The sequence below is a fragment of the Salvelinus namaycush genome, chromosome 33 (genome assembly GCF_016432855.1).
Source record: "Salvelinus namaycush isolate Seneca chromosome 33, SaNama_1.0, whole genome shotgun sequence".
Lineage (NCBI taxonomy): Eukaryota > Metazoa > Chordata > Actinopteri > Salmoniformes > Salmonidae > Salvelinus > Salvelinus namaycush.
The window spans coordinates 23,964,511-23,979,305 of record NC_052339.1 but is presented as its reverse complement, the minus strand read 5'-3'; the positions used below and the strand labels follow the sequence as shown (position 1 = coordinate 23,979,305).

Below are 14,795 nucleotides of genomic sequence, written 5' to 3'. Positions count from 1 at the left end.
TTCCAGGTATACCAGCACTCGTTCACTGCCTTCTACATCATCTGCAGCCTGGAGACTCCGTAAGTAGCTGAAACCAACCAATGCTTCCCCTCCCCTCCCGTCTCCTCTCCTCTCAGCCTAGTCAGTCATGTCTCTGCACTGCCACCTCCTGGAGACAAGAAGAACTGCAGGCCAGGGGCCTTGATGACCTCATCCATCCTCACCTCCAGACTAAGACACCTCTAATTCTCTGCCCTACAGCTCACAGCACTTCTAAAGGAACAAAAAGTGGCTGTGGTATATAAAGCACCTGTATTTCCAGCTGTTCTTCAACCTTTTGGACTGGGATGTATAACACTGGTACATCTGGGCAGGAGCAGCGAAGGCTGCTTGTGCAGTAGTGTTTTTTTTATGCTTTGTTTTGTTGATGATCAACTAAGAGTATTTTTTTAAGAAGGTGCTCTGTCATTTAGTGAGGGGCAGTTCAATGTGTGTGTCGGTGTGTAGTGTGGATGTGTGTGTGTATGTGTGTTCATATTGTGGTCTCTCCTCTCTGCTGCAGGGAGACATGGAACCTGAACCCTCCAGAGGTACGGAACGCCCAACTGCAGTATGCAGGCTGGGGACCCAGGGGCCAGCAGCTGGTAAGAACTACAACTCCCAGCAGCACCCTCTGTCTCATCCGTACTCCATACCCCTATGTCACTGCTATTTGATAGAATCGTGTGTGTGTGTGTGTGTGTGTGTCCATGTCTGGTTCTCAATGGATAATACAATATGAAGGGACTTTATCTTCACATTAGCTATGACTAGGGTTGCAAGCCCATTGTAATTTACCAAAGTTACCAGAATCTTCAGTATTTTGGTAATTAACAGAAAATGTATGGCAATCTATTGTAACATTGGTAATATATACTTGAAGAACTTAAAAATATATATATATTCCATACTGTATTAATTTTCTACATCAGTGTCCATATTGTCCATGAGTTTCTTGTAGATAAACTATATGGTTCCAGAGAAAACAGCCTAATTAATAAAGAAAAAGCATCTAATCAACAAATGCATACTTTTTCATTCAATCTGCAAATCTTTGAACTATTAAATTTTTTCACAACTGACACCAGTTTTACCATCAAAACATTTACAACCGACATGTTAAATACATGTATAAAAAAAGATAAAGAATATTTAATTCAGAAACCCTCATATTAAACACTGGTATTCACTAAGTTAATGGTTTATATTTAAGATAATGTTTTATAGCTTTGTTTTATTTGAAAGTCATCTTATTATTTTATATATGATGTGATAAGGCCACACAGAAGCCACACACCTGTGATAATCTGAAGTACCCAAAAGGGCCACTAGATGTCTTGCGATACAATCCTTGAAAGATACCAAAATTCTGGTAGTTTACTGGTAAACTTAGAAAGTTTCCAGTAATATACCCTCCCTTTGCAACCCTAGCTATGACCTTTCCTATAGCTATTTCTGTTAAACTATCACAAGCTACCAGGCAGTCTAGCCATAGAAAGAACATTAATAAGCATTAGTCTACTAGTACTCAGAGCAGACTATCCTCTGGCACAATGCAATTAATTACCTGTAATCTCCCCAGTGGATTAATTGGCGAAGTCAATTGATTGATATCACACAGTCTCTCCTATCATTACTCATTAAACAGCCCTGATTCCAGCACAGTCACTTTCGTTTAAAGGAGCTTTCCTCCCAGCAACAGATTCTTGCCGTTTGGGCTATGATACTTGTTGTCAACGATAAGATGATTAGGTGGGAGAGGAAGGTGTCTGCCAATGTGAGTTCACATATACTTGCATGCATGCACAAACACACACAAACACACACACACACACACACACACACACACACACACACACACACACACACACACACACACACACACACACACACACACACACACACACACACACAGCTATTTCTTTACACACACACACACACACACACACACACACACACACACACACACACACACACACACACACGCACACGCACAGCTGTCTTGTCCCATGTTGAAAGCGGTGGAATTAGGTTAAACACACAGTGTCCTTTGATTCACCAAAGGGGAGGACGGGCAGCTGTGTCTGAGTCTGTGTCTGTGTGGATGAACACTGTTCATTTAACTCCAGCTTTAGCAGTAACTTTAATCATGTTTACATACTGCTTTACTTATTTCATATGTATATACTGTATTCTATTTTACTGTATTTTAGTCAATGCCACTCCGACATAGCTCGTCCTAATATGTATATATTTCTTAATTCCATTCTTTTACTTTTAGATGTGTGTGTATTGTTGTGAATTATAGATATTGCTGCACTGTTGCTAGGAACACAAGCATTTCGCTACACCCGCAATAACATCTACTAAATGTGTGTATGTGAACAATAACATTTAATTTGATAAGGGGTCCTCATTAAAGGTGTTTTTCTCCTCTTCCTTTAAATCGGAGACGAATCCTTCACTGAGACGCTGAGCTTTGCTTGCTCTCTCTACCTTCCTCTCCCTCCCTTTCTCTCTAGAGGGTCTGACATGGCACATCTCTCTCTGCTGCTGTTGTCAGCCTGCCCACAATATGACCTCACATCTCCCAAGACTCTGTGTGTGAACAGCATATGGGCGGTAGCTTGGGTAGTACCTCCTTCAGAAGTGGGCCAAGCTCACTGTGTGACTCTCTGCACTGGCCTAGATCCAGTTGTTAAACTGGGCCTCGGTCAGTCTGCACCGAGGAGAACTCAAACATACCGGGGTCCCCCCTGGCCTACCTTGCCACACGAGCAACAGAAGTTTTAATTAGGAAGGATGGAGCTGACCTTGAACTGCCCAGCAGGTAGTCAACACTTCTCCCAACAGTGGACAGAGAGGAGGGCAATGCTGTACACCATTAGAGGATTAATCTGCAATTAGGATTTATATTGATATACAATATTGGTGTGTAATGTGTTGAGGAAGGGATTCATTATGCAGTACGTTCTCTCTGTATTCTTGTTCACCTTTGTTTTCCCACACACAACCTTTAGTCTTTTGTTTTCTCACACACAACCTTAAGTCTCTTGCATACAAAACTCTCGGTCTCCCTCGCTCTCTCTCCTGCTTTCTCTCTCTCTTTCTCTCCCTCTCCTGCTTTCTCTCTCTTTCTCTGGCAGTAGCAGAATCAGAGCCAGGCCAGTCAGCCAACACTACTGCTAAATGTTTTACAATTCAAGTTGTGCAGTGAATAGGAAAGTATCTACACTATGGATAGAACCTTTTTATCTCATATTGGCTCTATATTTCTCATGGTTAAAGCATCCTTCTGTCAACCTACAGATCAACAAGTTTAGTAATGCAGAGGTTACATCTTCCTGTATCATAGGTTATTTATTCTACATCCTTTCTTTCTTTCTTTCTTTCTTTCTTTCTTTCTTTCTTTCTGTCTTTCTTCTTTCCATATTAATCACCTCAGTATTTCATCCCTTTTTCCCTCATCTTTCTCTTGCCTTAGATTTTTATTTTTGAGAACAACATCTACTACCGTTCGACAGTGGAGAGCCGATCGATCCGTCTGGTTTCCACCGGCAAGGAGGGGGTCATCTTCAATGGGCTCAGCGATTGGCTGTACGAAGGTGAGATTGGCTGATGTGAATACTGTATTATTGGTGTTCTGGGTGGAGATGTCTGTCCCATTGCATTGTCGACCCCAAAGAATGTGGCACTTGAGTAAAAATTATAGAGTTATTATTTAGGCTAGTCAGAGGTGCAGTAAACAAGTGATTTAGAATGATACCAAAATGGCGTTAAAAACAGGAAACCTGCCAATTTGCTCCAATTTCCCAGAGTTCTCACCACGGCTGTTCTACATGAGTGAATTAGCATTAATTAGCATTAATTCAGCAGAATTAATATTCACCGTCTGTTCTCCACTCTGATACAGATGTCAGGTTTTCTCAACGTTGTTTTGTCTGTTTTGACTCGACTGATCAAAGCTCACCTGAGTCCACCTCTGTGCCTCCGCCTCGTCCCCTGAGGACCAGACTGCCTCTCAACTCTACTAATAAATTCATTTCTTCTGTTCCTCGTGTTTTTTTGCTCTCTTTTATTCTCTCTTTTAATAACACGGAGAAAGAGAGAGATGGAGGACTGTCAGGAAGGGATGGAAATTGCTGTCTTTTATTTAGGGCCTCGTGTAGTGCTCAATGGGTGGACTGGCACCTGGGGCTCTACTAACTAGGTCTCTTGTGACCAGGGTTGCAAAATTTGTGGAACTTTCAATAAATTCCCTGGTTCTCCAGAAATCCTGGTTTGAGGATTCTGGATTTCTGGCTTATTCCCTTCTGATTCTGGGAATCCCAGGTAATTGAAAGTTCCCTACTTGTGACAATCTCTAGTTTCTTGAGCAAGCACGATTCCAAGATTTTACAATGACAAATGTACATGTGTGATGCTCCGTGCATTTAAGTGTCTGCATGTAAGTGTGTGTGCGTGCGAGGTCGCTTGCACTAAATATTGCTTCTACACTCAAACTTTGTGTTAATGTGTGTAGTCTGTGAATGTAGTATGTGTGTGTTACAGTGTGTATGTAGTCTATGTGTGTTACAGTGTGTATGTAGTAGGTGTGTGTTACAGTGTGTATGTAGTCTGTGTATCACAGTGTGTATGTAGTCTGTGTGTGTCACAGTGTGTATGTAGTAGGTGTGTGTCACAGTGTGTATGTAGTCTGTGTATCACAGTGTGTATGTAGTCTATGTGTGTCACAGTGTGTATGTAGTAGGTGTGTGTTACAGTGTGTATGTAGTCTGTGTGTGTCACAGTGTGTATGTAGTAGGTGTGTATCACAGTGTGTATGTAGTCTATGTGTGTCACAGTGTGTATGTAGTAGGTGTGTGTTACAGTGTGTATGTAGTCTGTGTGTGTCACAGTGTGTATGTAGTAGGTGTGTATCACAGTGTGTATGTAGTCTATGTGTGTCACAGTGTGTATGTAGTAGGTGTGTGTTACAGTGTGTATGTAGTCTGTGTGTGTCACAGTGTGTATGTAGTAGGTGTGTGTCACAGTGTGTATGTAGTCTGTGTATCACAGTGTGTATGTAGTCTATGTGTGTAATCTGTGTATGTGTTTACTGTTGACTCATGGCCCACCCCTACCCCCAGATTAGTTTGAATGAGATTTTAAGATGCAGAGGAGCCCTCCCAACAGCAATATTAGTCTAACTCCATTTAAACCCTGACATATACTTGTGAAGCGCTGAAGGCCTGGCAATTTACACTAATCATTTATGAAGGAAGATTAATCTTTCAACGAGACGGGAGGGAATTTAGCCTGAGCTTGACCTGCCTCACAGAGTAGACCTGCTTCACATATCATGTCACTCAATGTAGATCTCTGACAGACTGTATTCATTCTGCAATAACACATCAAACGTGTGTGTGTGTTTAGTGGTGACATAACCGGCGAAGGGGAGAGAGCCCTTCCCAGGTTGTGTAACATCTGTTTAGATCTGGACCAGACGGCTGCAGGGTCAGTCACAGTGTCAGACACAGGGAGGAAAGCTCTCCCTGGAGGAAAGCTCTCCCTGGAGGAAAGCTCTCCCTGGAGGAAAGCGCTCCCCGGAGGAAAGCGCTCCCTGGAGGAAAGCACCACGCTTGCATTCTAGATGAGATTATCATTGTGTGTGCCCCCCTGTCTGTGTTTATACCTACAGTTGAAGTCGGAAGTTTACATACACCTTAGTCAAATACATTTAAACTCAGTTTTTCACAATTCCTGACATTTAATCCTAGTAAAAATTCCCTGTCTTAGGTCAGTTAGGATCACCACTTTATTTTAAGAATGTGAAATGTCAGAATAATAGTAGAGGAAATTATTTAATTCAGCTTTTATTTATTTCATCACATTCCCAGTGGGTCAGAAGTTTACATACACTCAATTAGTATTTGGTAGCATTGCCTTTAAATTGTTTAACTTGGGTCAAATGTTTCGGGTAGCCTTCCACAAGCTTCCCACAATAAGTTGGGTGAATTTTGTCCCATTCCTCCTGACAGAGCTGGTGTAACTGAGTCAGGTTTGTAGGCCTCCTTGCTCGCACACGCTTTTTCAGTTCTGCCCACAAATGTTCTATAGGTTTGAGGTCAGGGCTTTGAGATGGCCACTCCAATACCTTGACTTTGTTGTCCTTAAGCCATTTTGACACAACTTTGGAAGTATGCTTGGGGTCATTGTCCATTTGGAAGACCCATTTGCGACCAAGCTTTAACTTCCTGACTGATGTCTTGAGATGTTGCTTCAATATATCCACATAATTTTCCTACCTCATGATGTCATCTATTTTGTGAAGTGCACCAGTCCCTCCTGCAGCAAAGCACCCCCACAACATGATGCTGCCACACCCGTGCTTCGCGGTTGGGATGGTGTTCTTCGGCTTGCAAGCGTTCCCCTTTTTCTTCCAAACATAAGATGGTCATTATGGCCAAACAGTTCTATTTTTGTTTCATCAAACCAGAGGACATTTCTCCAAAAAGTACAATCTTTGTCCCCATGTGCAGTTGCAACCGCAGTCTTGTTTTTTTATGTCGGTTTTGGAGCAGTGGCTTCTTCCTTGCTGAGCGGCCTTTCAGGCTATGTCGATATAGGACTCGTTTTACTGTGGATATAGATACTTTTCTACCTGTTTCCTCCAGCATCTTCACAAGGTCCTTTGCTGTTGTTCTGGGATTGATTTGCACTTTTCGCACCAAAGCATGTTCATCTCTAGGAGACAGAACGCGTCTCCTTCCTGAGCAGTATGACGGCTGCGTGGTCCCATGGTGTTTATATTTGCGTACTATTGTTTCTACAGATGAATGTGGTACCTTCAGGCGTTTGGAAATTGCTCCCAAGGATGAACCAGTCTTGTGGAGGTCTACAATTCTTTTTCTGAGGTCTTGGCTGATTTCTTTTGATTTCCCCATGATGTCAAGCAAAGAGGCACTGAGGTTGAAGGTAGGCCTTGAAATACATCCACAGGTACACCTCCAATTGACTCAAATTATGTCAATTAGCCTATCAGAAGCTTCCAAAGCCATGACATCATTTTCTGGAATTTTCCAAGCTGTTTAAAGGCACAGTCAACTTGGTGTATGTAAACTTCTGATCCACTGGAATTGTGATACAGGGAATTATAAGTGAAATAATCTGTCTGTAAACAATTGTTGGAAAAATTACTTGTGTCATGCACAAAGTAGATGTCGTAACCTACTTGCCAAAACTATTGTTTGTTAATGATGGTGTTCGAGTCGTGCTTTACCGCGCAATCGTGGGTGAACAGGAAGTACAGGAGGAGACTAAGCACGCACCCCTGAGGTGCCCATGTTGAGGATCAGCATGGCATATGTGTTGTTGCCTACCCTAACTACCTGGGGTCGGCCCGTCAGGAAGTCCAGGATCCAGTTGCAGAGGGAGGTGTTTAGTCCCATGGTCCTTAGTTTAGTGATGAGCTTTGTGGGCACTATGGTCTTGAACGCTGAGCCGTAGTCAATAAACAGAAATCTCACGTAGGTGTTCTTTTTGTCCAGGTGGGAAAAGGCAGTGTGTATCTATTGGGGCGGTATGCAAATTGGAGTGGTTTTAGGGTTTCTGGGATGATGGTGTTTATGTGAGCCATGGCTAGCTTTTCAAAGCACTTCATGGCTACAGACGTGATTGCTATGGATCAGTAGTCATTTAGGCAGGTTACTTTGTCATTCTTGGGCACAGGGACTATAGTGGTCTGCTTGAAACATGTAGGGATTACAGACTCGGTCAGGGACAGGTTGAAAATGTCAGTGAAGACACTTGCCAGTTGGTCAGTGCGTGCTCTGAGTACGCATCCTGGTAATCCTTCTGGCCCTGCAGCCTTGTGAATGTTGACCAGTTTAAAACCTTTTACGGCTAGGGGTTCCGCTAGTGGAACGTTTCAACAACATCTGGGGAAATCGCAGAGCGCGAAATACAAAAAAGATTATTTGAAATATTTAACTTTCATACAATCACAAGTGCAACACACCAAAATACAGCTTAACTTCTTGTTAACCTCTTTCAGCTAGGGGGCAGAATTTTTATGTTTGGAAAAATAACGTTCCCAAGGTAAATGGACTATTTCTCAGGCTCAGATATTAGAATATGCATATAATTGACAGATTAGGATAGAAAACACTCTAAAGTTTCCAAAGCTGTCAAAATATTGTCTGTGAGTATAACAGAACTGATTTTACAGGCGAAAACCTGAGGAACTCCAACCCGGAAGTGCATTGTTTTTTAAAATCCCTGTTCCATTGCTTGCCCCTCCTCCATTTGAAGGGGTATCAACCAGATTCATTTCCCAATGGCTTCCTCAGGCTGTGACCAGGCTTTAGACATAGTTTCAAGCTTTTATTTTGAAAAATGAGCGAGATTTATTAATGCGCGTCAGGTGTCCTTTGATTAGTTCCTGCGCAGGAGAGATGTGGCTCGACATTTTCTTTCTCTGTAGTATTGAACAGTTTACCGTCCGGTTGAAATATGATTGATTATGTATGTTAAAAACAACCTGAGGATTGATTATAAAAAACCTTTGACATGTTTCTACGAACATTACGGATACTTTTTGGAATTTTCGTCTGCCCTTCAGGACCGGTTTTCTGTGGTTTACTGAACATAACGCGCAAACCAAATGGCGGTTTTTGGTTATAAAACTAATCTTTATCGAACAAAAATAACATTTATTGTGTAACTGGGAGTCTCGTGAGTGCAAACATCCGAAGATTATCAAAGGTAAGCGATTAATTTTATTGCTTTTCTGACTTTCGTGACCAAGCTAATTTAAGGCTAGCTGTTCTAGCAGTGATTGATACACTCACAAACGCTTGGATTGCTTTCGCTGTAAAGCATATTTTCAAAATCTGACACGATAGGTGGATTAACAACAAGCTAAGCTGTGTTTTGGTATATTTCACTTGTGATTCCATGATTTATAAATATTTGTTGTATTATTTTTGAATTTTGCGCGCTGCAATTCAGCGGTTGTTTACGATAATGATCCCGTAAAAGGGATCCATGCGGCAAGAAGTTAATCTAGGAACCGAGTCAGATTTCAAAAAGGCTTTACGGCGAAAGCAAACCATGCTATTATCTGAGGACAGTACGCCATCAAACAAACACATGACAATCATAATTCAACCCACCAGATGCGACACAAAACTCAGAAATAACGATATAATTCATGCCTTACCTTTGAAGATCTTCTTCTGTTGGCACTCCAATTAGTCCCATAAACATCATAAATGGTCCTTTTGTTCGATATATTCCATCCTTATATCTCCAAAATGTCAATTTATTTGTCGCGTTTGATTCAGAAAAACACCGGTTCCAACTTGCGCAACATGACTACAAAATATCTAATAAGTTACCTGTAATCTTGGTTCAAACATTTCAAACAACTTTCCAAATACAACTTTAGGTATTTTTTAACGTAAATAATCGATAAAATTTAAGACGGGATAAACTGCGTTCAATAGCGGATAAAAACAAAGTGGAGCGAGCTTTCAGGTCGTGCGCCCCAACCACAACAGTACACTTGGCTATCCACCCAGATAGGAAATGGCTACTTCTTAATTTCTCAAAGGAAATACATCAACCATTTTTTAAAGACTGTTGACATCCAGTGGAAGCGATAGAAACTGCAAGCAAGTGCCTTAGAAATCTAGATCCATATAGAAAACCTATTGAAAACACTGTCACCTCATCAACAAAAAATTCTGGATGGTTTGTCCTCTGGGTTTTGCCTGCCAAATAAGTTATGTTATACTCACAGACATAATTGTAACTGTTTTAGAAATCTCAGAGTGTTTTCTATCCAAATCTACCAATTATATGCTTATCCTAGCTTCTGGGCCTGAGTAGCAGGCAGTTTACTTTGGGCACGCTTTTCATCCAGACGTGAAAATACCGCCCCCTAGCCCGAAGAGGTTTTAACAAGAAATGTGTGGAGTGGTTGAAAAACAAGTTTTAATGACTCCAACCTAAGTGTATGTAAACTTCCGGCTTCAACTGTATGCCTGACAATGTGTGTGTGGGACACTGGCAGTGTGTGTGTGGGACACTGACAGTGTGTGTGTGGGACATTGACAGTGTGTGTGTGGGACACTGACAGTATGTGAGACACTGACAGTCTTGTGTAAGGGGAGTCAGAAAGACAAAACACCCAAGGTGATTATAGAACGTTTGTCATCTGTGGCCTGCCTGTCAGACTAACTGATGTGCTGGAGCAGACAACATCCTGAAATATGATGTGGCTCAGGGACAGAGCCAGAGAAGTCTGGCACGGCACGATAATAGTCACACACACTGTTGATACGAGCTGTGTCTGCATACCCCATGGAGTCTTGGCTGGGATTGCACATTTCGCACACTGAGAAGCTTATGTTTGTTGATTTGTTTGTGTTTGTTTGTGTTTACGGCAGTGTGGTTTATCGGCGGTGTTGTTTATCAGCGCTCCAGCTGAATGTGTAAGCTTCTTTTCTGAAAAAAAAATTGAAGTTAACAACTGTGTGTGTGTTTAGTACATATATAATATCCTTTCTAAGCTCTCTGTAAGAAGGCAGTTCAGTTGAATCTCTGTCGTGCTTCTGCTCTCATCCACCAGTGGACTCAGTTCTAACATGTATTATTGTTGGACGGAACTCATTCTGCACCATGTGTTCTTCGTTCAATTCACATTTCTCCAGTGGCGATTTTAGCATGTAAATCTTGTTGGGGCAAAAAAGTTCAAATGTTTTAGATGCATGCCAGAAAAGCCACTACACAACACAACATTAACAATACATTAATTGCACAATAACGGTGACAAACAGTTGCACATAAAACTGTTAGGGCTTACACAGAGTCCCATCAGCAGTCCCAACACCTTACCACTGCTACACCTGTCTATCAGCAGAGTCTTATCTGGTAGCAAAACAATTCTTTCAGCCTCATTTATTGCCTTTTAAAAAAACATAGCAGATATGTCTGACTTGCTTAAACAAATGTGGTTCTACTGACAATTTAGATGTACAAACTATGGCATAAGGGGACGACGAGTGGATAAGAGGCAATCCGTAATTTTGATTAAGACGTTAATGAGCGAGCTAGGACGCACTTTTGAAATGTACAGCGACAGAATTCAGAACATGGGACATTCTTACAGTATTCTCCCTGTAAACCAAGTCAGAACCGTAGGATAAATAAAGGGGGCATATAAGCAGACAATGAAAGCTCTTACAATATTCGATGATTTCATTTCTCTAAACAGGCTATAGTCTACATTTGCACCACCAAGTCAGACAGTAGGCTAAATCGAGCACGCCCCCATTCTCATCGACGGGGCTGTAGTGGAGCAGGTTGAGAGCTTCAAGTTCCTTGGTGTCCACATCACCAACAAACCAACATGGTCCAAGCACACCAAGACAGTCGTGAAGAGGGCACGACAAAACTTGGCATGGGTCCTCAGATCCTCAAAAGGTTCTACAGCTGCACCATTGAGAGCATCCTGACTGGTTGCATCACTGCCTGGTATGGCAACTGCTCGGCCTCCGACCGCAAGGCACTACAGAGGGTAGTGCGTACGGCCAAGTTTCCTGCCGTCCAGGACCTCTATACCAGGCTGTGTCAGAGGAAGGCCCTCATTCAAGGACTTTACTTTATTTTTACTATTTTCTACATTGTAGAATAGTAGTGAAGACATCATAACTATGAAATACACATAGGGAATGATATAGTAACCCAAAAAGTGTTAAACAAATCAAAATGTATTTTATATTTGAAATTCTTCAAATAGCCACCCTTTGCCTTGATGACAGCTTTGCACACTCTTGGCATTCTCTCAATCAGCTTCATGAGGTAGTCACCTGGAATGGATTTCAATTAACAGATGTGCCTTCTTAGAAGTTCATTTGTGGGAGAAGAGACTTGCTTGGGCCAAGAAACACGAGCAATGTGTCTGTGACATGTGTCTATGACACATCATCCAAGGGGCTTGAATTTTCGAGCCATACCCGTAGATTTTGCGGTGACGTAGTGTCTCCATGAGTGACAGAACACCAAGCCAATCATGGCGCAACTAGGGAAGATGACCAACCCTTCCGCTACGTTTTTCCACTGGCTGCCCCACCAGAGAAAGCATTGAGCTAGGCTGAACACCTGCATTTTGGAGCTGACTTACTCAAGAAAGCAAAAAAAAGACAATGTTTGTATGCGGCTATATTAACTCAATGATTCATTTATTTTTACATTGTTTGCAAACTGATATGTGACAAGTATTAATGCCAAAATAACATGCAAGACACACATTTTTAATATATATATATTTTTTTTAGATTAACAGGTGGGGCTCAAAACAGGTGGGACTCTGTCCTGGAACAGAAATATGACTCTCCTTCTCATTAGTTTGGCCCACCTGATTCTGTCACATCACATTCAGTAGCTTCTATTGCCCGCCTGCCTCAGTAACAGGCCGCTCATGCATAAGTAATGTGCGTGTTAGGCAGTGAGTCATTTAGGCCCAGTGAGTGTGTGAACCAGGGGGAATAGACGAGTGAGAGACTGCTCACCTGGGTAATCATAGTTGTGGAGATAGAACAGCTCAAAGGACATGGAAACAAAGGCAGGTTCAAACACACACACACAGTGTTTTTATGCATGTGTGCACGTGGACGTGCCTGTGTGTGTGTATCTTCACCTGGCACTACCTATCAATAAAGCCCCCTCAGGGATGTGAGTGTGTTTCATGTTATCCATATCACCCTGCATAATTTCAAACATATACGCAGGCTCTGTAGTGACGCACAAGAGGTCACAGGTTTTTGATGAAGTAAGCCATGCTCCAACAGGACACTTTCTGTGTACCTCAGCATCAGAAAAGGGGTCTCTCACACACACACACACACACACACACACACACACTCGAAATGTCCCTGCTTACACCACCCTACAATGTTGCACCTGACTGGGAAATGACTTTTTCTGTTCTCTCTCTTTTCATACCCTTCTCTAGTATGGTTCTCTTGAGTGGTTGGTCGAAGTCTTTCTACAGTGGTTGGTCGATGTTTCTCTCTTGTGAGATTAAAAGCAGTGTTTTGATTTATGACCAGAACATACTTCAGCATTTTTATGAATTTTACGACAGCATTGATCCAAACTGACTATGCATCGCAATTGACGTTTGTGTCAGTATTTAACATGACTGATGTATCTGACGCACGTCAGCACTGGGTATTGTAATGTAGTTCTATTCAAACACATAATGGGTTTCTGTTAGAGTTTCACCATCTTTATTATTACTGAAAACTAAAGGATATTTCTCTCCTGTCCTTTTCCAGAGGAGATCTTCCAGACCCATATTGCCCACTGGTGGTCTCCGGATGGTGCCCGGCTGGCATATGCCACCATCAACGACACTATGGTGCCCAGGATGGAGATCCCTATGTTCACAGGAACTACTTACCCTACCGGGAGGGAGTATCACTATCCTAAGGTTAGAACAGTATAATTACTAACCTATTACCAACAAAATGTATTCTACTCAAAGGTCATGAAACACACATAAAGGTAAAAAAGTACAACCAATCTTGGGAAATGGGAAAATATTCCCGCATGGAGTTAGTTCTGTCTACAGGCGTGTCCTTCATGAGGCAGATGCACTTAAAATGTCCAATAAGAACAGTTGTTTTATTAATGACAAGGCAATCATAGTGTCACTCTGCTGTCTGCCCTCTGTGCAGGCTGGGGAGGAAAATCCAGTCATCTCTTTGTATGTGGTCAACCTGAACGGGCCCCTGCACATCATCGAGATGAGGAGACCTGAAGACCCGAGGATGGGGTACACCACCCCACACAACCACACTACCCTTACTAATCTAACCTCCGTACACAACCACACTACCCTTACTAATCTAACCGCCAAACACAACCACACTACCCTTACTAATCTAACCTCCATTTACAACCACACTACCCTTACTAATCTAACCTCCGTACACAGCCACACTACCCTTACTAATCTAACCTCCAAACACAGCCACACTACCCTTACTAATCTAACCTCCAAACACAGCCACACTACCCTTACTAATCTAACCTCCGTACACAACCACACTACCCTTACTAATCTAACCTCCGTACACAACCACACTACCCTTACTAATCTAACCTCCAAACACAACCACACTACCCTTACTAATCTAACCTCCAAACACAGCCACACTACCCTTACTAATCTAACCTCCATTTACAGCCACACTACCCTTACTAATCTAACCTCCGTACACAACCACACTACCCTTACTAATCTAACCTCCAAACACAGCCACACTACCCTTACTAATCTAACCTCCAAACACAACCACACTACCCTTACTAATCTAACCTCCAAACACAACCACACTACCCTTACTAATCTAACCTCCGTACACAGCCACACTACCCTTACTAATCTAACCTCCGTACACAACCACACTACCCTTACTAATCTAACCTCCAAATACAACCACACTACCCTTACTAATCTAACCTCCAAACACAACCACACTACCCTTACTAATCTAACCTCCAAATACAACCACACTACCCTTACTAATCTAACCTCCGTACACAGCCACACTACCCTTACTAATCTAACCTCCGTACACAACCACACTACCCTTACTAATCTAACCTCCAAACACAACCACACTACCCTTACTAATCTAACCTCCGTACACAACCACACTACCCTTACTAATCTAACCTCCGTACACAACCACACTACCCTTACTAATCTAACCTCCGTACAC

General features: G+C 42.2%; 1 protein-coding gene across 1 annotated transcript in view; it reads left to right on the top strand.

Moving 5' to 3' along the window:
* Positions 1-14,795, top strand: part of LOC120027883 (dipeptidyl aminopeptidase-like protein 6) — a 250,075-nt gene that overhangs the window by 200,435 nt on the left and 34,845 nt on the right. Inside the window, exons 6-10 of the mRNA XM_038972981.1 lie at positions 7-59; positions 542-623; positions 3,503-3,623; positions 13,344-13,498; positions 13,746-13,843. Coding sequence (XP_038828909.1) covers positions 7-59; positions 542-623; positions 3,503-3,623; positions 13,344-13,498; positions 13,746-13,843 — 509 coding nt within the window. The remainder of the gene's footprint in view (positions 1-6; positions 60-541; positions 624-3,502; positions 3,624-13,343; positions 13,499-13,745; positions 13,844-14,795) is intronic.